The sequence below is a fragment of the Rhipicephalus sanguineus genome, chromosome 1 (genome assembly GCF_013339695.2).
Source record: "Rhipicephalus sanguineus isolate Rsan-2018 chromosome 1, BIME_Rsan_1.4, whole genome shotgun sequence".
In the NCBI taxonomy this organism is placed as follows: Eukaryota; Metazoa; Arthropoda; class Arachnida; order Ixodida; family Ixodidae; genus Rhipicephalus; species Rhipicephalus sanguineus.
The window spans coordinates 109,513,758-109,539,743 of NC_051176.1; the positions used below are offsets into that span (position 1 = coordinate 109,513,758).

At 45.5% G+C, this 25,986-nt stretch overlaps 1 protein-coding gene across 1 annotated transcript in view; it reads right to left on the reverse strand.

Annotated features, from left to right (window-relative positions):
• Positions 1 to 17,258: 17,258 nt before the first annotated feature.
• LOC119395837 (RYamide receptor) overlaps positions 17,259 to 25,986 on the reverse strand; it is a 297,967-nt gene continuing 289,239 nt past the window's right edge. The window contains exon 4 of the mRNA XM_037662848.2: positions 17,259 to 17,532. Coding sequence (XP_037518776.1) covers positions 17,347 to 17,532 — 186 coding nt within the window. The 3' untranslated portion in view covers positions 17,259 to 17,346. The remainder of the gene's footprint in view (positions 17,533 to 25,986) is intronic.

Below are 25,986 nucleotides of genomic sequence, written 5' to 3' on the forward strand. Positions count from 1 at the left end.
TGTGATTGCTAGATCCTTCACCATCACAACCACGTGTGAATGCTGCCTGCGGGATGGTCTGATTTTTCTATTACACTGTCCGCAGGGTGAGCGCGCCGATACGGGCCGATCCTGGATATTGCTACGCGCCCCTATTTCTTTATTTTAGTGTGAACGGGTTTCGCCCACACACACACACAAAAAAACTGTTAGCACCGCTTGGCGCAGGCCGCGCAGCATGTTTGGGAAGCTTCGCGAATATTTCAGATTGTTCCGTTAAGATTATGCGCAGGACGCAACTAGTCAAGTTTATTCGAGAGATTACGCGAGTACCAGCGATAACGCTGGAAAATTCGATCACTGATGTATAAAAGACGACGCGCCCCGCCGATCATCAGGTTGTCTGTGTGCGTGTCCGTGTGTGTGTAACAACACACATTAATAAGTATGTACTTAGTGGTTGAAGTGCGCACTAGGGGCCGGATGTCGCTATCGCGTTGAACTCTTAAAAGCGAAGCTTAAGGGTCCCCCAATTTTTGCTATAAATCTTCTTTCAGGAGGACAGGTTGTGGCGGCATTCAATAGCCTTAATAATGGCAGATCTCTTGGTAGCACTGGATTCAGATAAAGCCACTGAAATTTGTTATTCGCGATGTACCGAAGCGTTCGGCACACATTTTCAACTTACAGGATGCGAATTGGATTCCCGACCAAGATAGCCGCATTTCGATGGGAGTGAAGGGAAGAAACACTCGTGTACTTAGATCTAGGTGCACGTTAAGGAACAGCTGAGTTCTCCACTACGGCGTGCGTCATGATCATATATTGTGGTTTTGACACGTAAAACCCGCTAACATAATATCTTCGACTTACGTTTATCAGATGGGTATTCCTTCGTAAAAGTAAATCTGAACAGTCATGACATCATTTTTTTTAAAGCGGTAGAAACGGCCTTTCCAACTATAGCCCGATTTATGACCTACCTGCATACTCAAAATGTTTTGTGAAGAGAGTTAACGTGTGTTTTATATCATTCAATGGATTTGAGCACAAAAAAAAAAGATGTCCGTTCTGAAAAGGAGTATATATTAGATAATTTTGAAAAACAGGAACTTGTATTCGGCATATTACTAGATTTCTCGACAATTTTCGACAGCATTAATCACCAAACGCCACTCACTAGTGGAGCCTACGTAATATATTATTGTATATGAAATATAACGCAGTTAGCCAGTGCACTAAATGGCGTTTCATCCAGCTGTTAAACTCCTCACCACAGGAGCTCCTCGAGGAAGCCTGTTAGGGCACCTAATTTTCATTCTTTGCATTATTGGTATAGTTAGCATGGACCACTCCACAAAAATGCATTGTTCATGCTGATGATAGCAATCTCTCTCTCTCTCTCTCTATTTTTTAAGCTAATCTGGCATTGATCTATGCAACCGTGATAAAACAATTCTGGCCAAAATTGTACATTTGATGGATAATAATTAACCGAAATATTGTGGCGCAACGTAACGTAACAGGGGATAAACAGAGAGAAGACAGGGCGCTAGACTTTCAACCAGTTTATTTTTAATGCACCATCCAAAATACATCTATTTTCAAAGATGCGCACGCGCCAAGAGCGCAGCACGTGCGAGGAAACTATCTTGTAGCCCTGTCCAAAAATAAATATTCACTTTTGTAGAGAGATGCGGAAAGCACACCGATGCAGCTGTCCTCCCTCTTCATAATCTGATATGTCTCAATCCCCTCCACGTGCTGTTCGCTCCTTTGTATCACGCGGGTGTTCCCATGCAGCGGTATACTCAGCCTCACGAAGCACAATGAAACGGGAAGTACTAACCCACGTCATTCTTAATCGATAATGCATGCTCCCGTAGGGGCTCAATAAAACAGCGCCCTGTTTGGCCTGTATAAACTTTGCCACAGCTGGACGGAATTTCATGTATGACACACACACCTTGCTATGCAGAACTGGCCTGGAGTGCTTCATCGCGCACGAAAGCTTGGCCTTTTGGGAAGAAATGCGAGCACAAAGCCTCAACAGCTTGTTAGGTACCGGGAAAGCAACTGGAACGTAACGAACGTTTGCAACTTTTTTCAAGTTGTGGGCAATCTCGTGCATGTAAGGAGGCACCAATCGTCTCTTCATTTCTTATTTATTTATTTTTATTCAGTAATACTGCAGGCCCTAAAAGCCCCAGGCAGGAGGGGAAAAGTACAAACAAAAGTACAAAGTGTGCAAGTTTCAAGAATAATATACAAGGAGGATCTATACAAGCAACAACAAAGTGAATCTACCAACAAGTAAACGAGCATTAAAACGAATGTGATACAAAGAAAAATAATATACAGTATGAGAAGATAAACAATACATAACTATCTAATCAATGTACAAAGGAGTAGCAAAAAAAAATAAAGGAAAAAAATACTGGAGCACTGTATTGAAAGAGGAAGGGCTCGATTGAAGATGTAATGGATGCGATAGAGTCGGTGTTGCTGAGTGTACTAAGAGGTAGGCTGTTCCAGTCGGCTGCTGTTTGAGGGAAAAAGGAATACTTAAGGATGTTCTTTCTGGTATTGTAAGGCGTTAATGTTGCAGAGTGGCGATGTCTTCTTCGGCGAGCAGTGAGAGGCTTTATGTAAGGTTCAGGAGAAAAAGACAATTTATTATTATACAGTAGGAATAGAAATTTAAGCCTGTGAATTTTTCTTCTTAGTTGCCAGCACTGAATGTTGTGTTGAGCCATTAGATCACTTGGAGAGTCACTGGAGCGATATTTAGAAAAGATGAATCTTACTGCTTTACGTTGGATCCTTTCTAGCGCACCGATGTTAGTTTTAGTGTAAGGATCCCATACGATAGCTGCATATTCAAGCTTAGGACGGACAAGAGAGGTATAAGCGGTTAGACGGGTCTCGGCAGGAGCATGTTTTAATTTGTGTCTGAGGTAGCAGAGTTTTTTGAAGGCTGAGTCGCAAAGGTAAGAGATGTGGGAGTTCCAACTGAGATTATTAGTTATGATGACACCTAGGTACTTATATTCATCATCCTCTGTAAGTGGCATGGATGCGAGATTATAAGTAAACGAAAGCTTATTAATTCTTTTGGTGATTTTCACAAATACTGTTTTATCAATATTAAGCTGCATGTCCCAGCGTTCGCACCATGTTAAAATTTCTTGAAGGCTGGCGTTTAGGGTGATTTGGTCTTGCTGGCAGGTGATTTCATTAAAGAGTAAGCAGTCATCAGCGAATAATTTTATCTGTACAGGTTCAGTAATAGGGTCAACTATGTCATTAATATATATGTTAAATAATAGAGGTCCAAGAACACTTCCTTGGGGAACGCCAGAAGTTACGGGAAGGTCACTCAAAGAGCAGTTATCAATTACAACAAATTGCCTACGGGTAGTGAGAAATGCGCACGGCCTCACGCTTTCTGCTGCATCCGTTCAACTTCCGGAGCAGGGGACATGCACGTGACCGGAAGTAGCAGAGAAACATTAGCACGTGGAAGGGTTTAAGCACTTCCCATTAAGAAGAACGGGGATGGCTTCGTCGCTGTGGCTTCCGCATCTCTCTACAAGACTGAACTTTTATTTTAGATAGTGCTTCGAGACGCTTTGTTCGCACGTGCTGTGATTTCTGCATGTCCGCACCTTTGAAACTAGATATATTTGGATGGCGCTCTGAAAAGAAAAAATGGCCGAAATTCTGGCGTCCTGTATTCTGCCTGTTTATTCCTTGTTATTTTACTTTGCGACACAATTCTTCGGTTAAAGCTACGCACCAACTTGCCCAACATAATACTTTTCTAATGGGTAAGCAATGGGATGAAACTTATTACAAATAAAACAGAGGCCTTTTTTTTACGTTCCGCAAACCATGCGCACGAGCTTCCCCATTCGGTTATCAGCGGCACTCAGATACAAATTGTCGCATCGGCTAAAACGCCTGCAGTCTATCTTTTAAGAACATTCACTCAGCAAGCCATCATGCACAATTGGTTCTATACGCTGGTATACTGTTCAGTGTTCTCGTTTTCAGTTAATAATTTGTTCTCTATCTAATTCACTCTTTACTTCTATGTTATTTTATTATTCGTTAGTATAAGTTACTTAAACAGCGGATATTATCACAAAGGTACCACTGCTCCAAAAAAGAGCAGTTAGACTAATTTGTGAAGCTCATTACCATTCGCGCACAGCAAGCACCATTATTTGAGCAACTAAAGATTGTCAATATGTTATATTCGTACAACTAGAGGTTTGTGGTCTCTACAGGTAAAGCATCACGAGAAAAAGACAACAGACAAACGTTATTAGCGGCGCCTTAAGAACACAAAGGCTCATACAGCGCTCGTAATCCCGATCGTTGGCGCGTTACTCGCTGCCGCACGAAGTACGACAAACAAATATACTTCAATTTAGGCTTCCTGTCTTACTAAACCAACTCTCATCAAACAGTGGTACACAGCCCAAATTTGTTCCATGAAAACGAGTACCTGAAATGCTTTTATGATAGCTTGTGCATTTTTTCCTCCGCTTCTTTTCGCAACAGTATTCCAGCACTCTTCCAGCCCTGCAAAAGCAGATTGATACAAATTCAGAATTATGACATGTAAGATACAACTCTCCGCACCTTATGCTGTCTTTCAGCTAACATACTGCCAGTTACCCCTTTTTTTTTCTTTCTTTTACCAGTAAGTACAATCCTTACGCCTAGTACGCGAGCCCCTGTAATGTGATCGCTGCTTTCTGCGAGTCTGCGCTGGACTCTAATAGAGTGATACTCCCTCTCTCTCTCTCTGCGCGTGCTTATTTTTTTTCTAGTATTTCAGGTTGCTTTACTTTGTGTTTAGTGTTTCTTTACTTAAGCTGCGTTCTTACACCCCTTAAATTCGGATGGCTTGTCTGCCTTTGCCAAATTCCGTCAATGTGGGGGCGACCGGCCGCGCTCCGCCAAACTAGCTTTTCGCGGCTGCATGTTTCCTTTTACTTTTCTAGCCAATGAAAGATGAACTCATCATCATCATCACGATCGTTTATTATTATTATTATTATTATTATTATTATTATTATTATTATTATTATTATTATTATTATTATTATTATTATTATTATTATTATTATTATTATTATTATTATTATTATTGCTGCTGTTGTTGTTGTTGTTGCGTGGTTTCCCTTCGCGTATAGTACAGCTCCTTCGTTTGCGTCTTGTCGCGAGTTAGCCGAAACACCCTGCATACTTCCGCTATGCTAGCACCCGCGAAGAGAACGAGGGAAGTCATGCGTGCTTCTCCACGGAAAGAACCTTGTTACGTAAGATGAGCCACGCGTTTTGGCGACAGGCACTCTCTCGAGACATGTCTCACACAAGCTGTCGCCTCTTGTCTATCTGCGCATTGTAATGGCTTCCTGGGCTTTTGTGTCCATTACAGGCTTTTGGCGCAAGGAGCTAGCGAGTAATTTTCAACGTATTATGTAGGAAAGCGGTAGTCTCCCCGTCAAAACTGCCGACTCTCCACGTATTCTTCTCCTCGCGCACTCAACAGACTATGTTTACCGTGTTAATTAGTTATTTCTTCTAGTTAATGTCACAAGTACACTGCTCCTTCCCTTTGTGGGGCAAGGTGCGGTGCAAGCGTAATGCGGCCATTAGAGAGAGTCGGCGATATGCACGTTGACTACAGGTACTAACCCTATTATGCGACCCGCCGTTGCATGCCTCGGCGTCTGGGGAGTTGCGATGCTAAGTTCGAGGACGTGCTTTCGATTCCCGGTTATGGTGGCAGCATTTAGATGCGGCGAAAAACAGCCGCGCACTCTGCAGGTCAGGGGCGTAGCCAGGGGGAGGGGAGGGGTTCAACCCCCCCCCCCCCCCGAAAATTTTCAGTTTTGCTGGTGTGCGCACGGGAGGGGGGGGGGCTAGTCACCTAAAAGAGGTGGGTTCAAAGTGTGCCCCATACCAACGTTGCCCCATACATTGACTTCGTAGGGAAGGGGGGCGCTGCGATGAACCTTCGCCCCCACTGATGAGAAACCCTGCGCACGCCTACGCTGCTCTGCGTACCTGAAGGGCGTGGGTTCTACTCGGGCTGCGGCGTCTCAGCTCTGTTTTCACCTCGGACGCTGAGGAAGGGCATTCAGAGAGGTGGACGGACGAGCCGATGAACGCAGCGTAGCGAAGGAAAGAGCGAAACAAGCAAACTCGCGTAACTCCACTAGCGTTCGCTGTAGAATCGTGCCCAACTGGAACGCCACAACTAAATTTCAACCTCTGGGTGCTTTAGGCGGTTTATAGGCCCTTTGACAATTGAAGGCAAACGGCATATCTTTCTTTACAATCAGGCATACAGCATAGAGCAAGGCATAGAGCTCAGCATTCGTTTCGATAAAGAAAACCACAAAGCAAGCATCAAAATGGCATGATGGATGATAAGGCGCCCGTGAACAATGGGAACCCCCTCCCACGCGTTCCCGCGGTAAAGATTAGCCGTTGCAGCTGCTTTGCACTTCACACGACGGCTTCGAATGACGTCAAACGGCCCTTCCTTCTCCCCGCGTGTGTTTCCCGCTTTCATATATAAAAGGAAGACCTGTATAGCAACTCATTCAGTTCATTCTAAGACTGCCATGGGTAGACCACGGAAATGAAAGACACCAGAAGAACAGCCTGAATACAATGCTCGACGAAAGGAACAAATTCGTCTCGCTGAAAGTGGTTGCGGAACCAATCACGGTCTGTCACAGCGACCACAAAGCGATTATAACTACCATTACTCTAATGTAATAGTAAATCATACCCCCCCCCCCCCCCAATCAGCATGTGTGGTGTTTGATACAGCTTCGCTGGACATTCACGTTTGCAGGGTGGCATGGCGGCCAATTTTTTTTATGTAAAGAACTCCGGGTGGTCTAAATTGATCCGGAATCCCTAACTATAGCTTACCTTATGATCGGATTGTGAGCTTTCCGTAAGACCCCTGAATTCACTTGAAAATTATTTCATTTTTGTGCCAGGCTTAGTAATACCGCGTGTTGCTTGGCTTTAAACAAATCTATTGGGTTGCGCCTCGCGAAGGCCATCATCGTTCTTCCCTAACATTGTAAGCATTAACACTAACAATGAACGTTATCATTTAGTTTGATTTTGAGAAACGCGTATTATTTCGTAGTAAGAAATTAAGTAATTAATAAGGAAAAAATTGTGTAACAGTTAGTCAAACGCAAAGCCTTCGATGGAGAAGGTGCAAGGCATATCGATTAATATACGTTTGACGTTTTTTTTTTAGTCTTTTGTTCCATAATGTAGCTGCCGTGTTTTCATTTTAGGGAGGGCCCCATTGAAACCTTGTAGAACCACGAAAGAAAGCTACACAATTTGGCGCTCACTCGCAAAAACATTGGTGCCCTCGAATGTGATTCGATCAAGTGATCAACGCTGCGCGCAGACTGAACATAATGAATGGGCCGCAAGCGAACATTATCTTGTGACAAAGGCCACTATCGTCATCTGAGATGCATCGTCATTGGTCGATGTAACCTCCTCCTTTACGGAGCGTGTCAGTATATATATAGCAAAAAAAGCCGGCGAAGCAGTCAGCAAAGAGCTGCATAATGTAATGCGAAGCAGTCAGCAAAGAGCTGCATACATCGTCTTGTATGTCATTGAGGAAAATGCGTGTCATGGTTTTCATGTTAACTCCTATTATTTATGTTCGTCACACAGTAACGTCGCGCAATACCAACTTCGGGGTCGATCAAGCTAGAGAAACGGCCGCCAGCGCCCCATGAGCGTGGCACGCAAGTCATGCAGTACATGACATACGTGTCATGACTTTCATGTTAACTCGTGTTATTTATGTTCCTCACACGGTCACGTCGCAAGATACCAATTTTGGTGTATATCAAGCTAGCGAAACGGCCGCCAGCGCCCCATGAGCGTGGCACGTAAGTCATGCTGTGCATGACATGCGAGTCATGATTTTCATGTTAATTCGTGTTATTTATGTTCATTACACAGTCACGTCACAAGATACCAATTTCGGGGTAGATCAAGCAAGCAAAACGGCCGCCAGCGCCCCATGAGCGTGGCACGTAAGTCATGCTGTACGTAACATGCGCGTCATGATTTTCATGTTAACTCGTGTTTTTATGTTCGTCACACAGTCACGTCGCGCAATACGAATTTTGGGGTAGATCAAGCTAGCGAAGCCGCCGCCAGCGCCCCATGAGCGTGGCACGTAAGTCATGCTGTGCATGACATGCGAGTCATGATTTTCATGTTAACTCGTGTTATTTATGTTCATTACACAGTCACGTCACAAGATACCAATTTTGGTGTATATCAAGCTAGCGAAACTGCCACCAGCGCTCCATGAGCGTGGCACGTAAGTCATGCTGTACATGACGTGCGTGTCATGATTTTCATGTTAACTCGAGTTTTTATGTTCTTCATGCAGTCACGTCGCGCAATACCAATTTCGGGGTAGATCAAGCTAGCGAAACTGCCGCCAGCGCCCCATGAGCGTGCCACGTAAGTCATGCTGTACATGACGTGCGTGTCATGATTTTCATGTTATCTCATGTTATTTATGTTCGTTACACGGTCACGTCGCAAGATACCAATTTTGGTGTATGTAAAGCTAGCGAAACGGCCGCCAGCGCACCATGAGCGTGGCACGTAAGTCATGCTGTGCATGACATGCGTGTCATGATTTTCATGTTAACTCGTGTTATTTATGTTCGTCACACAGTCACGTCGCAAGATACCAATTTTGGTGTATGTCAAACTAGCGAAACGGCCGCCAGCGCACCAGGAGCGTAGCATGTAAATCATGCTGTACATGACATGCGTGTCATGATTTTCATGTTATGACTTGTCATTTATGTTCGTCATACAGTCATGTTACGCCATACCAATTTTGGTGCACATTCGATGAACCAAGGGACCGGGAGAGCACAAAGTCGTAGGCGGCTAGATAGATAGATAGATAGATAGATAGATAGATAGATAGATAGATAGATAGATAGATAGATAGATAGATAGATAGATAGATAGATAGATAGATAGATAGATAGATAGATAGATAGATAGATAGATAGATAGATAGATAGATAGATAGATAGATACGCTCAAAGTCGCAGAAGTTCGCTAAGAAATGCTTCGCATTTAAAAAAAATCTGAAAGGTTCTTATGCCCCGCCACGGTGGTCTAGTGGTTATGGCGCTCGACTGCTGACCCGAAGGTCGCGGGATCGAATCCCGGCCGCGGCGGCTGCATTTTCGATGGAGGCGAAAATGTCTGAGGCCCGTGTACTTAGATTTAGGTGCACGTTAAAGAACCCCAGCTGGTCAAAATTTCCGGAGCCCTCCACTACGGCGTCTCTCATAATCATATGGTGGTTTTGGGACGTTAAACCCCAGATATTATTATTATTAAAAATTGTTATTAAAGGTTCTTATGAATTTGTACGCTCTATTTATCACCATATCCCTCGTCTGCTGGATCGCTTGATCAGAAAAATTTTCTTGGCAAAAGTGGAAGCCGGGGCCACCGTCTTCGATCAGTCTCATTTGTTTACGGCGCGATCGCAGAATTTATTCGCGTGCAGCATTGATCACTCGATCGAAACATTTGTTCGATGACATTAGAGTAGCTGCACGGAAGCGGTGATTCATAAAGAACTTTTTGACATTTGGCGCGCACTTTCGTTGGAGCCAGAGAAAGCAAAACACTAACACGTAACTTCATAGATAGAAATCGGTCAATATGGTCTATGAATTTTTCAATGAAGTTTCCGCATTGTAGTGAAAATATTAAAATTTGCAATTATCTTTTGTGATGATGACTTACGGTTACAGTCAAACTTATGAAATGCAGAAGAGAACAGTAATCAATACTGATTTCGTTGAATTCCAGTGCTGCACATCACTTTATTAAAGGCTTGGCCCAAGTTAACTGGAACAATCTGTGCAAAGAGGCGTATAGTCCGCCATTCCTGCAGAACTCGCAAGCGCTTCTGTTCCCAAAAGCGCAATTAGTTAAAGGACGACGATGAGGAGGATGAAAAACATTTTTTTATTTCACTAATGAAGAGCATTGCAAGCTGGCCGTCTTCTTGTCAGCGCCAAGAGGAGGTGTCCTCCGTCCACTACACCTGCGGCCTTGACTGCCTGCCTTGCTGAATGCACCGGCTGTCGTTGATCGCGCGGGTCCGAGCTGGACAGCACCGCTTCCCACTGTTCTGATGTGGGGTGTAGGGGGGGGGGGGGGGGGGGGGGAGGTGCGTTGCTCTGCGAGGAGATCTGTTCCAATAACACTTTGACTTGGGCGAGTTGGTACATACTCGGATACATGCAGCGCGACTTGCACGAAGACAGGAAATGGCGCTCGTCTGTGTTTTATCCTCAGGTATATAGAATGGTACGCTGATTGATATTTTTCACAGTGGTGTGAGGGTACTTATAGGAAGGTATTGTTGGGTGTACTGTGTGGGAAAGTGTTTACGTCATGCCATGGTTCCGTGTCTTATGAAGCATTTATGAGGGGGTGGTCATATGCACCGGTTTAAGCTATAATGTTGTTGTACGGTAACATGGTAGTAGAATGGCATGGTGGCCACCGCGCTGCAAAGGATTCGTCTTATTTTATTACGATAGCAGTTATATGGACACTCTCGCTGGGTTTTTGCCGTCGGCAGCGCCGTGCCGTTATATATATATGTATAGGCATGTATAATATATAAAACCCAATAAAATATTTCAGAAGAAATTTTTTACGAAGCACTCGACCGGGGATTCGAACCTGCTACACGTCGCTCCGTGGCCCAACGCGTTAAAGCACTTCGCCACACAGCACACATTTTCCAGCATACTAACGGCGAGCTATTTATATACACCAATTACCGCTGGCGGTACGCAGAGCTGGGAGGTGCTTCAGTGTGTTCACTATCACCCGCGAGATGGCGCGAAGGCGGCGCTATAAAGGTGGTCGCCCCGCTAGTAGCGAGCTTTAGAATTGGGGACCCAAGACACTGGGTCCCCAAGGTGCGTTGGGTAGGCTACTCTTGTGTTCGGAGGAGCAGCAGCTTTGAGAGTTGGATCAAACGCAGGCTGATTTGGATCAAACGCACGGGATGCTACACGTAGCGAAATCAAAATTATGCGAGACGTGGAACATACTGCCTCGTGGCCCACGCTGTGTCTGCGTCGCCTCGCTGGCGACCCACGCTAGTTTTCGATTTTTGGGTCTTGGAACAACGCGAGCGCAAGAGCCCAAGAGTGTCTTGGGTTCTGCGCATGCGCTCTGGCGGCTTGCAAATTTCTTGGGTCCCCATTTTAAAACTCTCTTGTGTTTTGCCGGAGTTGGGATGCGTGCCTCCGACTTGTACTTTGACATACAGGGTGGGGTCTCCCGTGCTCGCGCGCTTCTCTCTTGAGGTGGCAGGTTTTTACGTCTTGTGCTTCCAGCACAAAGTTTACGTTGAAGGTATCGACCACACGACAGTCACTTCGCTCGCTGCAGCGGCCTCGCCTGCGAAACGAGCGATCTAGAAGAGCCAAATTAGGGGCTAGTTGAAGTAACAACTGTACAGTCGGTTCGCGCTCCTCCTGTGTGTACCTGTGCGTTCTTTTCACGCGTCCTGTTTTGCGTTTGAGCAGCGCGCTGCAAGGGCCAAGCTGTGACAGTTGTTAGTTCGCGCTCGTCCTGTATATGTTCTTTGCGTGCGTCCTTTGCGCTTGAGCACAGCGCAGCAAGTTTCGAGCTGCTTGCAGTTCTTCGTGGGGCATTCCAATTTGTCGCGGTTGCATTCATTGCTTCGCTCTTCCGGCGAAACTGTGACTTTTTATATTCAAAAACGGCTGAAAATGTCGAAATGAAGGTGCTTAACCACAGTTGCACTCACATCTGTGAAAGCAGAACGTTGAGCGTAATGATCAGTTTGCGAGGAGGGCCATCGGTATCGCTATCACTTCTCAGCGTTGCTGGAGGAGGGACTCTTACATTTTTAGTAGCTTCTGAGATCGAAAAATTCTTCTTACAAAATATGCACATGCTTTTGGAATAAAACGCTGCAAGTTTGACCCCTATCGAGGGCTAGCTTTTCGTTGCTCCGTAAAAAACTGGGTCGAGAGAAATTGGTCGTCAGTCCAATTGGCAAAATGTGCGTTGCTATTGCGGCCGGCATAGCAGCCTTCGACGCAGATGCACATATGCACGGCACTGCTGGAATGGTACTTAGCGTTCCAGCGCAGCGGTGACCCATGTTGACACCCACTGTCACATGTCCGCAGCAGTTTGGTCCGATTTCGTGTATAGTGTATTTTGCAGCTCATGGTGTTACGACGCACTTAGCTTCAGGAATGCGAGAGGCACAGTCTGCGCCTCGAACGCGTGAAAGCAGTGAACTTCCAAATAGCGTGTGTTTCTCTCGTCGAGCGATGTTAACAACGCAAGAGAGAGGGAGAAGGTGGTATGGAGCACGCGCAACGCCTCTTCGATTGCAGGCCTGTGCGCTCTGCTTTATAGTACCATGCTACTTGAAGAGAAATTGTCATTGCCGAGACGGGGGTGGTGAAAACAGGGACGTACGAATTTCGGTCCATGTAGCCTGATGTCATAAAGCAGATTGCTCAAGTCTGCAACATAGAAAGCGCTTATTTAGCTCAATGGAAGAGACACTCGGCTTCTGAGCGAGGTGTGTTAGTTCGAGCCTTGCGGCAGCCGATGTTTCTTTCTTTTTTTTTTCGAATTAAATTTTTATACCTATCACCGAGGCGAAGATAGAACACAAGCGAGACCTTGTGTGCCCATGGAACGCGCGGATATCTGGTGCGTCATTGCAGCAGTAGGTGTTCCCGTTCGCCCGCTATGCTACACCGAGGCGTTTACGTGACGTGGCACCGCAGCCAATAAAAATTTTGGCGTGGTTTCAGTGCTACAGACGTCGGCTTTTTCGCTCAATAGGCCATTTGATGTATCAAAAACAGCTTATCGCGTGCATCAACTGTACACTATACGAGAGCCCGAGTATGTAACGCTCTTTTCACAGCACACTCGCTGCTTATAATGCGTTGTGAACGTAATATATCGCGTGGGCTCGACATTCAGGCAATTTGCCGGAAACCTGCAAGAATGTGTTAGATAAGTATCTAACCCATTCTTTAGATAAGGATCTAATCCATTTTTCTTATTTGACTACCGCTGCACGCGTCATGCTGTCGGCAAACGATCCGCTGAAGGCTACGCGCGTACGTACTACGTATACAGTCGCAACGGAAAAAGATTCGTACAAGTGACCGGTGGCCGGAGCCGCAAAATCACGACACGCAGCGCTGTCGCTCACGAGCATGCCGATAGCGAGATTGCCAAGCCCATTCCATTTTCCAAAGCAGGGGTGGCCGGAGGAACGGCAGAAAGCAGCCCATCTTGCTGTTGGCCCATCGGAAAGCCCATATCTTAAAGGGGCCCTGCAACACTTTTCGAGTATGCTCAAAAAGCGCTGCCGATCGGTAGTCGAGGCTCCCGAGAACACGCGAGCCAAATATAGCGATGCGCACGGCCTGGAATTTACAATAAATTCTCAAAGTCAGCTGAAAATCGCTCCCTCTTCTCTCGACAAATGATGTATTAGTCCGCAAAATATGACGCGATTGTCGGCAGTTCCACCATTGGCTGATGTTATAATCACGATAACACCCTCATTATTACTTTCGTTGTTAATGTTGAGTTCAATAAGTAGATAATGTGTATGTTTATATCCTGTTATCGCGTTAAAAACACCGAACAAACATTAATATTAGCACTTCCGGTCTCACCGACAGCTCGTCTGCTCGTAGTTGCGTGGTTCCGTTTTCTTCGCCATGCGCAGTGCCGAAAACGTGAATATTTCTGTGCTTTTGACCATCGCCGGTTGCCGTTGAGAGTGGCAGCCGTTCGAGTGTTGCCTCGTCAGCTGGGAACTGCATCGTCGGCACGTTCTCACGACCGACCGAGGCAGCCGTGCAGCATGTCTCCGATAACAATGCTGGCGTCCGGTAATGGCGGCGCTTCGGGGTCGTCTGCCAGTGCCGTCTTACGAGGCGGTGTATCGGAGTATGGGCCGAAACCGATCTCAGCTGTCATTCGTTCCAAACGAGCGCGCAGGTTTGCTTCCATGGTTGGCAGAGCGATGAAAACACTACGGCGTTCGAGGTGCACACCCAACATTACCAAACCGACGCGCAGTTTTCAAGCACGCGCGATACACATCGGCTCCGCTCGACGAGAACGACGCAAGCCGACCGGAAGTGGCGGCACAGACCACGTGGTTTCGCCCAGACGTCAGAGAGAAAAAAATGAAGAAAAAATTTCCGCCGGCGCTCTTGGGCGGAGCCTCGCTCGTCTGCGCTCCCTCCCTCGAGTCGCTGCCTAGCCCTCCGCGCGCTCGCGGCGTTGAGTTGAGAGAGAAAGCTGCGGAACGTGATCTCTATAATTTGGTAACACCACTTAGACTTGACGGATTCGAAAAATTTTTGCGGCATATGACTCGTGAAGAGCCATACGTCAATAATGAGACTATTCCAATATAACTAAGAAAGGTGTTGCAGGGCCCCTTTAAAGAAACGCTTGTTCATTGCTTATCGGCAGATACGCCTATTGACATGATTTCTTCCCCCCACCCCCTTTTTTCCCCTGGAGTTGCGAGCAGCTGTATCTTTATCGCAGTTGCCCCGAAAATGCTGTTTGTTGGAGTGCTTTCCGCCGGCCGCCCCTGCTTTGAAAAATGGAATGTTCGTAGCACTCTCGGCATCGTCGTGCTCGGGAAAAACAGCGCCGCATGTCATAATCTTACCGCTCCGGGAACAGAATCTTTTTCCGTTGAGAATGTACGCGTGCCAAAGAACGAAAGCCTTTTCGCGGCTTTCTTACGAGGAAAGGGATAACGGAGCATGCGGACTACGTCGGCGCACATAGCGCACTTGTTTTTTTTCTGCACTCAAGTAATTAAGGCATTCGATTAAAAGCAGGGTTACCTTGTTCCCGGAGTTGTCACGTTCTCCCTCGTTGTCTCCCTCGTTGCCTGCACAGCTGCACGCAATAGTAAGTAGTAGGAAGCTGCCGAGAGAATTCGCGTGTTACCAGCATTCAACAGAACGCGACTCCATTTTTTTATGTTTTCCTTTATTGATCATACTGATGATAATTTATGCCGAGACAAGGAATGTAACAACGTTTGTCCAGAGTCAATTCATGCAGCGTGAGAGACAGATATTTTTTTAAAAGCTTTCTTACATTTTCTTGTAATGCGAACGCGACGCTGTGCACCATGAGTAATCATGGCCCGCCTGGGTAAATAGCAGAGACGCAACTGCGAAGATTAGCAGGCAGAAGTATAGAAACAGTTAGCAGGCAAGGCTGAGACACTTTAATGAAGAGTCGATTAGAGTGATGGTTTCACGCGAAGGGGCGAAGGTCAAGTTTTCTTGTCTCACCTATAGGCACATCTTCAAGCGTGCAAGTAGCCTCACCTCATAAACCGTCACTCGGTGAACCACTGTACAAGATCGCGCCACTGGGAGGGAACGGTCACGACGACAGTAGAAGCCAGTGATCGAGCTTGCTTGTTGTCAGCGTTATTTTAACTACGTTGCTGCTTTGGTGTTAATGCGACTGGATAACGTTGCAACGTCCGTGAAACGCGATACCTACAAGGGAAGCATTGCGTTGGATGCTGCGTCACGGGTATGGGTGTCCGTATTGCACATGGGAGGGCTATATGCAGTCTAACAGCTATTGCGATGATTCGCTGAGTTGCTTACGTTGGCGCACTTGGCCTAAGATCAGAGGGTAGAGAGGAGGACTGTTGAGGACATCACGGGAAGTATGTATACAGTAAAGGCTGCTTACGAGTGTAGAGGAGAACATGGACTATGCGCACGCATGCAAAACCATCTAGGTGGGTATTACTTAGTTTAGAGTGATCTGTGGGATCACGCAGAAAGCTTTGGTTACCGAACTGAACTGCGTTGTATGAATACCGTAGCGGAAGCTTTTCCGTTCACAGCTACTTGATGATGAGTGTGAAGTACGTCAAGCGATGCGCTTTAAAAGTAAGCAAGGTCATTGGAGCTCTTAGCGTTAGGCGACATAGAAATGCGGCCGCAGTGCCGTAATTTACAGCAAGGCCAAGTGATGGCAGATGCCGCAAAACGTTGGCTGAATGGGCAAACAGAGCTACACAAAGAAGCTAAATATACACAAGGAAGGAATCACGGAGCAACGTCGAGGCAGTGCACGTAACGATTAAGCCGAAAGATACCGCCTCTCTTCAAGCCTTGCCGAGATTCCCTGGATGTTTTTGTCATTCCACTCTTTCGTAAGTACAACGCACAGACTTCCGTCATGATTCAAAACCTCGAAACTTAACGCAAGCACGCCGACTATGATCGTGTGCACTGCATTATTGTACGTTCAACGTCTCTCCGAGCTGAGTAAGAACACGAAAAAACATAACCGCGGATCACAATCCAACTGCGAGCCACTTATCAGCGGTAGGGTGAGGACAACTCCTGGAGCTTTGCGAGGATGCCACGTAACGAAGCAACGAAAGCGCGCCTTTTACAGGCTTTCCGAGCAGCCATGACTGTGCGGATTCTTGCGTCCAGTATTCTCAGACACGCAAGCGAAAGTCAGTGGAGCGCGCGGTGTTTTCATTTCATTACGCAGAGAACACGGCGCGAAGACGACATGCAGAAAGCAAGACAACAGATCGAAAAAACGTTCATGAAAGACAACAGAGTGAACAGTCCCAACACGTACACAGGGCTTCATGCCGTTCGTCATTCGACGGTATATATACACACACGGACGCCAAAGCTCCTTCAATCTCGGCACCACGAGAACCACAACACTGCTTTGACAGGCGCCGGGTACAGGTTTTCCGGGGCAAGCCCGAAGTTAGTCGAGTACACGACATTCCTCGCAGCGTCTCCATAACACCGAATAAATGGTGTCACAGGTGGAACAGACACACACACACATGCTCTCACACAAACACGTGCACCCCCCTCTCGCTGGTGCATAAATACGCACAGAGCCCAGGGCTCGAATTCAAGGTTCAAGTTCGGGGCTCAAGTTCAGCGTTGAAACAGGTCGGTGGGGCACGGCCGTCTGAGCCACGGTGGGCGGTTCGTCTTTGGGGTGGCGCATCAGCTCGTGGGCGCTGCGCACATCGGGGTGGTTACGCGCAGCTTCGGCCATCGTGACTGAAGATAGCGCCAGGATAGCCGGGGACGCACGCAGTCTCCCGTTTCATCATCTTCCTTGATGCGCGTGCGCCAGTCGGATTTCGCCAGTGGGTGACTCCAATTAGACCTGCGTGCTCGCTTTGAGCGGCGAGGAATTCTTGAAGCTGAGCCGGAACGAGTGTCGCATGGAGACTATGATGGTCGAGTTGTTATCTTCCTGCTCGTACGAGGCGAAGCGGCTCTTGGGCGACTTGTAGCGATGACCGCCACAGGTACAGCGAGTGGCGAACTCGCGCTTGAAGCGCTCCTGGAGATACGAAGGAGGGAGTGGTTGGGGAGAGTATAGTGAAGGAAAAAAAAAGAAGAACGACATTTTGGTACGGAACTTCGACAACAGGCGTAAAGATGTAGTGTTATGAGAATAGCTGTCGTGTGTTCTTCGATCACATACAAAATCCATTTTGCTATTTTAAAATTTCTATCAACGATGTACTTATACGGTGAGCAAAAAACGTTACTGAAGGACTCGAGCATTGATGGGCTTGACCGAGTAGTTTGGGGGAAACTGGAAATGTCGTCGTCAGACAGCATGAGGAGATTCTGTCAATGAAGCACTCTTTTTTTTTTTTTTTTTTTTGCTGCGGTGCGGAATGTGAAAGAAATTTATCTTTCATTTATGTTCTCTCGCACTTGCGAGGCAAACTAAACATAGTCTTGCATGGCGCTTGGCAACTATTGCATTGGTAACGTGGCGTAGAAGCCAGCGCACAAACATTTTGCATCAGTTTGGAGCCAGCGCACGTTTGCCTTGCATCAATTAGTTTATTTTTTCGCTAGGTTTTTATTATTCGGCAACATGCATTGCAGATCGAGCTATACGTAAGGAGGTCCCACAGTAAAAACCTAATTGGGACCTCCCGAAGATGGTAAACACAAAAATTACATTGGCAACAACAGTATTTGAATGAATGAGATATCATAATAATGAATGAGATATGGATATAAGTCAACTAAAATATCTATAGACAACATTGTATCGGCGGTAATTGTAATACAATAAAACTAGGCAACACTTCGGAATTCTGGCTATTTGGGCCAGTTGGTTGTGCATCAGTGATAGTTTGAACCCCCCCCCCCCCCCCCCCAAAAAAAAAGAGAGAGACACGATAGGTATGCCGTCTCATAACTTGTTTTGTGTCCTTGTTAACTGAGCTACAAATTGACACAGTGTAAGACTAAGAAATAAAAGGGGAAGGAAAAAAACACTTAGAAAGAAGGTAACCAATAGCGTGAAGTACACAAGAACGCTAGTTAAAAAAAAAAAAAAAACGTGCAGGACACTTGAGCTTCGCCTTCAAGCGTAGAACGCGATAGCGTAGTCGGGTCCCGTGCGCATCGCCGTCTCAACTGCTAGCCCGTGGCTTCGGTTCTCGGTGTATGCCTCAACCGTTCCGTAAAGAAACGAACGACTGTGCGCGTAACATTGGCCGTTTCAAACTATCCTAGAATGCCTACTGCAACTACAGTTGTTAGGTGCCCACTACGCCATAATTCTTCCTTTTGCGAATCAGCGAAGGGCCCACTACGCGCCCGTAAGGCAACACGCGAACTTACGCAGCTGCTCACTTTGTTGAGTAACTGATGATTAAATGATGATTAAATATTTCTGATAGCCTTGTAATGGGCGGGCCTTTAAAACACCCACTCGTTGCGTTAGCCACATGTTGTGACGCCTGGCGCGATTCTACGCTTCTACCACGCAATCGTACATGCAATAAGGAGTCTCCTCCCACTACACGACATTTATATAGTGTTTTTTTTTTTCCGAAGCAGTTTCAAGCATTGGGTGTCTCTGTGGTAGAACACCTGCTTGCCACGCAGAAGGCTTGCGTTCGATTCTCAGTCGAACCAAAGATTTTTGTTATTTATTTTACTTGCGTCATTCTCGATTTTTCGGTCACGGACAATGCTGATTCTTCGCTCACAACCAACGACGGTGACGCCGGAATTTCTGCGAAACGAGCTCTTTAACGCTATCGCGTTAAAAAAGAAGGAAAAACGAAAAACAAGTTACGCGTACGCTGTATACGCTTTATCGCATAATAAAACTTTTTTTTTTCAGGTTATGGCAAAGTCTGTGTGCTTTCTGGAGTTTTATAACGAATGCTAACGTGTTCCGTAGTAATATGGTCGCAAAGTGAACAGTCTGTTTGCCATAAATAGCGCGAACTTTGGGTAGAATGGAGTTATTATGCAGCGTTAAACGTGTTGAGTTCATTAGAGGTGATTTATGATCAAGCGCCATTGAGACGTTTATTAGATTAAAAATAAAAATGCCAACGTTACACTTGACAAGGGCGCCCACGTCCAGAACGTTATTTGTTTGTATTAACTGCTTAGCGTCGGTGGTGTTTGGACTTGACGTAATTACTCTAATCGCCTGGTTCTGGATAGTTTGCAGTGGTTTTAGGTGAGTAGTATAGGCGTTACCTCAGGAGGTTTGGCAGCAGTTAATGTGAGAGCGTATAGGAACACGAAATAATGATAATAGGCCACGCATATACGTGAAACTAATGGAGGTGTCCTAATGATATGCGCATCCCATGTGAAACTTCTTCCTGGTATAAGTTACATGAAGCTGAAATTTTAGGTTACTGTCAATATTTACACGCAATTGTGCCCATTCCGAATGGGCACAATTGCGTGTAAATATTGGCAGTAATCTAAAATTCACTTGCTGTACTAAATCACTACCAATGGAAATAGGCATAATGCATAGTGACGATTTATTTCGGGATAAGAATAAAAGAAATTCAGTTTTATTGGGATTTTTGTTACATCCATTCCTTTGAACCGACCTAAAAAGTTATGCAGATCTCTATCACACATAGTTACTACACCGTTGATAGGCATTAATCAGAATTAAGAGGTGTCTTATGAGCGTAAAAAAGGGGGGGGGGTGTAACGTGCCCAAAATGGATCATTGTGGTACATTAAAAAAGTCGTTTTGGGTTTTTAATGATAATACAAAATAACTACAACCTGATATCTGTCTCGTAAGTAATTGTGCAATAGCATTAAATGAGGACCTAGTAACTCTTTAATCTAGTATAACGTAAGAAATATCCTGGTCACTTCTGTAGAATGCTCTGGAAAAGCCTACAGATGTGGATCCTTCGAGTTTATCGTCATGAATGCCTTATAACTACCATGTTCCTGTTTGTTACGTCCATCTAGCCAAGTGGTACTGCTGAGGAGCTCGTTCTTTTGACAGCGATAAACTGACATTCCACGGGAGGGGAGGCGATTGCTGCATAGAAAGTGGTGGCTAATAAAGGCGCTAATGGGAAATATTTCCTCTATCTCACAGGGGAGGGCACCGCTTTTAAAAGAAATCATATTTGCCTGCCAGCCAAACTCGCCAGAAAGGAAGACTTTATCAAATCTTTCGACCTGTTTGTCGCTTAGCCAACCAGGAAAAGTAAAGGTGTTTTTTTGTTTTTGTTTTTGTAAACTAGCGCCCTTCACTCTTGTTGACAGCTTTCACTTTTTTTGTTACTGCGTTGCTAAGGGTACTAGTAAAGTTTTACGCGAACAGGCACACGTCTTACACCCCCGTGTTTGTGGCAGGTATTGCTTAACGCATCTCTTTTTGCCTTTCCTTCAACTCCAACGTGATCGACTGTGCGCCCAACCGAAGCCTTAGCTTCCAAACCGGCAATTTCGCATTTCATCCAGCTGTTCCGAACTTTGCGCACCAACCTGTTATTACTCTTTCACGCCTCCGACGCGCCTCTTACACAAAATGTGCAAAAGGATTACTTTTCCTTTGCACACCCTTTCTGTACACGTCCCCGGGAGCCGCCATTTATGCGTGCAGCTCTGCTGTAAGAATGATCGCTTCCCCGGGAAGCTTGATACCGGACTTACATTTACTTTCCGCCGCCATCAGATCTATCATATCTCCTACACAACCGTTAGTGTTCGATAGCACTTCGAGGACATAACTCAGAAATGGTTTCATCGGTGTTCGAAATTTTCTTGTGTTTGTAGAAGCCGCTTAATAGTATACATGTCAATAAAATTTCTACTGCTCATTTCTTCATGACTATGTTATCACGAGGTAATGAAAGGATTGCATTTGACTGCGATCGGACAAGAGCGTAGCATGGACGTTCTTGTGAGCTCTGCAATCTGTTTGAGAGTAGTTTCAACATATTGTGGCTATTAAGAAGAAACTCCAGCGTAATGCAAGCTAACATTTCCCTGTTCAAATACGTGTTAAATGTTCTTATTACACAGCTTATGAACCGATTTGAACGATATTTATTGCATGTGAGCGGGAAAATTTTACATTCTAGCGACAACTGAAGGAAGCGGAACTTGAACTTCGAGCCTCACACTTTTCTTTTTTGCGAAATTTGCCGGTAATACCGTAAATTACAAGAAAAGTTATAGCACGAAGTTTACAAATCCGTAATTGTGAACCAGAACCCGATATCGTATGGTTAAACTGCTTCTTTAGAGAAACGAAAGCGGAAAAACTTCCGGTGCTTATTTATGGCTTACGTGAAACTGTTGCAGTGTTTGCGATGTTTGACAAAAGCCCTACTCAAAATTATGTGCGCTTTAGATGCGTCACTATGTGCAGTTAATGAAAGTGTGCCGCAACGTGATACTGCATATTTTTATCTCCCGATTTGGAGCAAGTATTCTTAAAAGGAAATGATGAGCGTAAGATAAAATCCGCTCTCTACAGTTTGACGATTCGAAGTCTTTCTCTCCAATGCAACAAACCACATCAAAATTGGTGCAGCGAGTATTGCATTGAAAAATTTTCCATCGTGATATATTTAGATATGAGCACCCAGGTTTAATATTTCTCCAAATACGACTTATTTCGAAGGGGCCCTGCAACACTTTTTGAGCATGGTCAGGAAATTCTGCCGATCGGTAGTCGAGGCTCCTGAGGACATGTGAGCCGAACATTATAGCGCAGCACGCGGCCCGTAGTTCTCAAATTCAGCTGGAAATCGCTCTTCCCTCTACAAATGATTCCCTAAACCCAAATGAACGCGCCATAAACACAAAGTCCACAGCCATTGGCTGATTTGAGCATTGTGAACTGCATAGTTACCGCGAGCCGCGGAATGCCGCCAGGTGCCCGCGCGCTCGCTCGCGATCACACGGAAAGTAAGTCGCGCGTTCTGCATTAATTTCATTAATTTCACGGAGTTTGTAGTTGAAATATGCGAAGATATGCTTTTTGTCCTTTTTTCACCGAGAGTGGACAAATTTTATGCACAGTGCGCACTCATTAAGTACATTGTAAACGTTAAATATTGCAAAATGCGCGAAAATATTCGCTCACTCTGATACACTTCATTTCCTAAGTCGTTCAGTATCGGAATAAAAAGAACCGAGATTACGTGGTATAGGAAACTTATTAAGCCTATACTCGTCGTGTATATTCTGTTATAAGTGGAAATGCTAAGCTTCTGATATAAGCTGCTATCAATGCATGTGTCCCATGCATACTTGACAGAAAAAGCTGCGACTCTGTTTCTGTAGGGTGTTGACTCCGAATTTGGCTGTTTCGTTGTAGCATTCTGAACTTCGGGTACGAAAATTGCTTTGTCCAGCTTTAGGAGAAGCATTCATTGCTAATGTGAAATTAACTACAGGGAACGGTTTAACTCTTCATCTAGCTGAACAGTTAGCCAGACCACTACTATCACCAGAGGGAACAAGTAACATAATTAGATTATCATCGCTAACTCGACATTAGACATGGCTCTCTTTGGCCACCCAGGCCCTTGCGCCACAAAACACCACTAATCATCATCATCAACGTTATTAGATTTCAGTTACGATCTCTTACACCGCAGCGCCATCTCTCGGACAGACGTTTAAATGCTCATTTAGCTAGTGGATTGTAGAGAGCACTTATATCCTTTATAGACGCTTTCTGACCGGGCTTCCATGGACACATGTTTGATTACGTGGTGACGTGTCCATTGATTGCCTAAGCGAGGCTTCGCTGCCTCATCTTACTCAAGCTGTATTGGCCCCTCAGCCTGTGTAATGCCCTTTCTGAGATCATTTAGAGTTATCACGGAAAAAAAGAAAAGCCACGCAGGACGCCCACGTGGCCGTATAATTCCTGCGTTTGTCGCCGACAGCGGCTGCGGGAACGGCACGAGACTTTGGCCAGCGCTTCAGAAGATTTGTAAATAAATATTGCCTGTTCATTGTTCGGTGCTGCATTAGGCCTAGTCGAAATGGAGCGAGCACTTCCACGCGCTACGCGTGCAGGAATGACTGGCTAGAAGCTGTTCTCTTCTGATCTACCTGGGTTGCTGTGGAGAGGTTGAGGTTTAAATCACTTCGGCTACTCCAGTTCTACATAAGCTGTTTTACGAGACGTGGTGGCATACCAGGGGCTTAGCCAGGATCTTATTCCTGGGCGGGGGGGGGGGGGGGTCTGATCCTTCTATGTATGCGTGTATATGTGTGTTTGCGTTTATATGTACATACAAACTGAAAATTTTGGGAGGGTCGAACGCCAGCGCCCCTCCCCCCTCTGGCTTCACCTTTGTGGCACAAATATAACATCAGCCTTTGTACAAAAATGGATTACTACCATTCGCTCATGGGTTATCTTCCTCTATTTATTGCCAATAGTGTTTAAACCACGCGTTTTCATGAGTTTCGTTTTTTTTGTTGTTGTTGTTGTTCAGTAACGTTTTCTGGAATGAGATGATTGTAAATAATTACACGCGAACGTTTCCATTGCTCTTGGCTTCATTATATAATGTTCCTGGCTTAAAATGTGCATACGTATTGAAGGTTTGTAGTAATTTACAGATAAAAAGCAATATAATTTTGCTCACGATTATGCTATAGCTCAAGATGAAATCGTCAGCTTTGAACACTCTTCCATAACATGCTACGCAAATGACTCAGCAAGAGCCCTCATATCTACAATAATACGCCACTGTGAGTCTTGGTGAGGTTCGGCGAATAGGACTAGATGTTAGCGTAAGGCAGAAAAATATTCACTCGCGTGAGTGAGCTTACACTAAATTTGCGTTGCTATCTGGCCATTATATTTCTCTGGGAACGTTCCTGGGAACGGCTATTAGCACAAAGGTGCATGTGAGAATATCACAGTTGTCAATCTCAATACACTGACCATAGCAGACCTAGAAAAGGGTGTTTCTTCCATAGGCGTTTTGTTTTAGAACTGACCATAGGCGTGCGCAAAGGGGGGGGGGGGGCAGGGGGGGCGGCCGCCCCCCTAATCACCTAAGAGGGGGGGCGCAAAATCTGCCCCGTACATTGACTTAGTAGGGTGGGGGGGGCGCTGCGACGAACCTTTGCCCCCCCCCCCCTTGATGGGGAACCCTGCGCACGCCTATGGAACTGACTATGAAGAAATAAAAAATGTGTCCTTCGAGCTCTTACTCAATAAACAATAAAAGAAAAACAGGCACATGAAGATTGATCCGCGTATTTTTAGCTTGTTTTGTCTTGCCTTATCTAAACATTGATGATTACGCACAACGATTATCATGTTTACATTTTTGGTTTTCACAAAAGCACGCAAAGACTACAAACAAAAACATATAAATAGTATACCATGTGACATAATTATCGGCAATAGTTGCCAAGTGGAAGTCCCCAGCGGTTTTTGCTTTCGCAGTAAAATGTTTGAGCATACAGTGAAGGTCACTGAAGGATTTTAACGCAGCGAAAAGTGGTTGCATTAACTTGAGCGAGCGACGCTACGCTAACATATTACTACACCGCCAAGTTGCCTTTTAGAATAGTCGAAACCAGCCGAATGATAACGCAAGTGCAAACGGCATTGATGCCGTGTATAGGCATAAAAGTGCACAATACACGAGTAATGCGTAGCGGGTATCAAAGGAATTCAATGCTACACCATAATTATTTGCACCGCACCGCACGTTTCTCCTCCTCAGATGATTATCGTAAATTTGGGTTTATTGATATACTAGAGCACAAACAAATGTTCATGATGCAAGATCTCCGAGATGAAGCAGCGCGCGTGACTTGTCGCGCGCGCTGTGAAATCTCACAGGCCTTGCCAAATTAATGCAGCGTGTCTTGTTAGGCGCATATGTAGCACGTTAGAGCAAAATGTGGCGCTCTTGTGAGCATCTATGTGAGCTGCAACGCATGGCGCTTCAGCCAGCATGGGAATGATGGGTAGTACATGGATTTGCCTAATCTTCGTTCTTTCGGCTCCGTGTGGCTCCGTGTGCCCTGCAGCCGCTTCGTCGCAAGACGAAGTTAAGCGAAAGTTGAGCAGTTCCACATCACCACCTTATCCCTTTTAGGCTCACCAACTCAAATCAGCTGACGAGGTTAACAACGAGCCATTCTTTTATTCGAAAAGAAAAAAAAAACCAAAACACAACAATAAACAAAGCTACAAGTGCGTTCGAAGCCGCAAGCACGGAGAGGCTAGGCAAATCCGTGTACTACCCATCATTCCCATGGTGGCTGAACGATCGCAGCGCCACTTTCCTATAGTAAATATTGTAGGAAAATCTATGTTTAAGCGCAATGGGACGAAACCAAAAAAAAAAAAAGGAAAAGAAAGAAACAGCAACTCAAGCCGGATCTTGTAAACAAGAGCCTGCTGTCACTAATACTTGCAGTACGAACACCATGCGTCAGAAGCATCTGTTGAGATCGATAGTACAAAATTGTTCAAGAAGACGATTCCTTA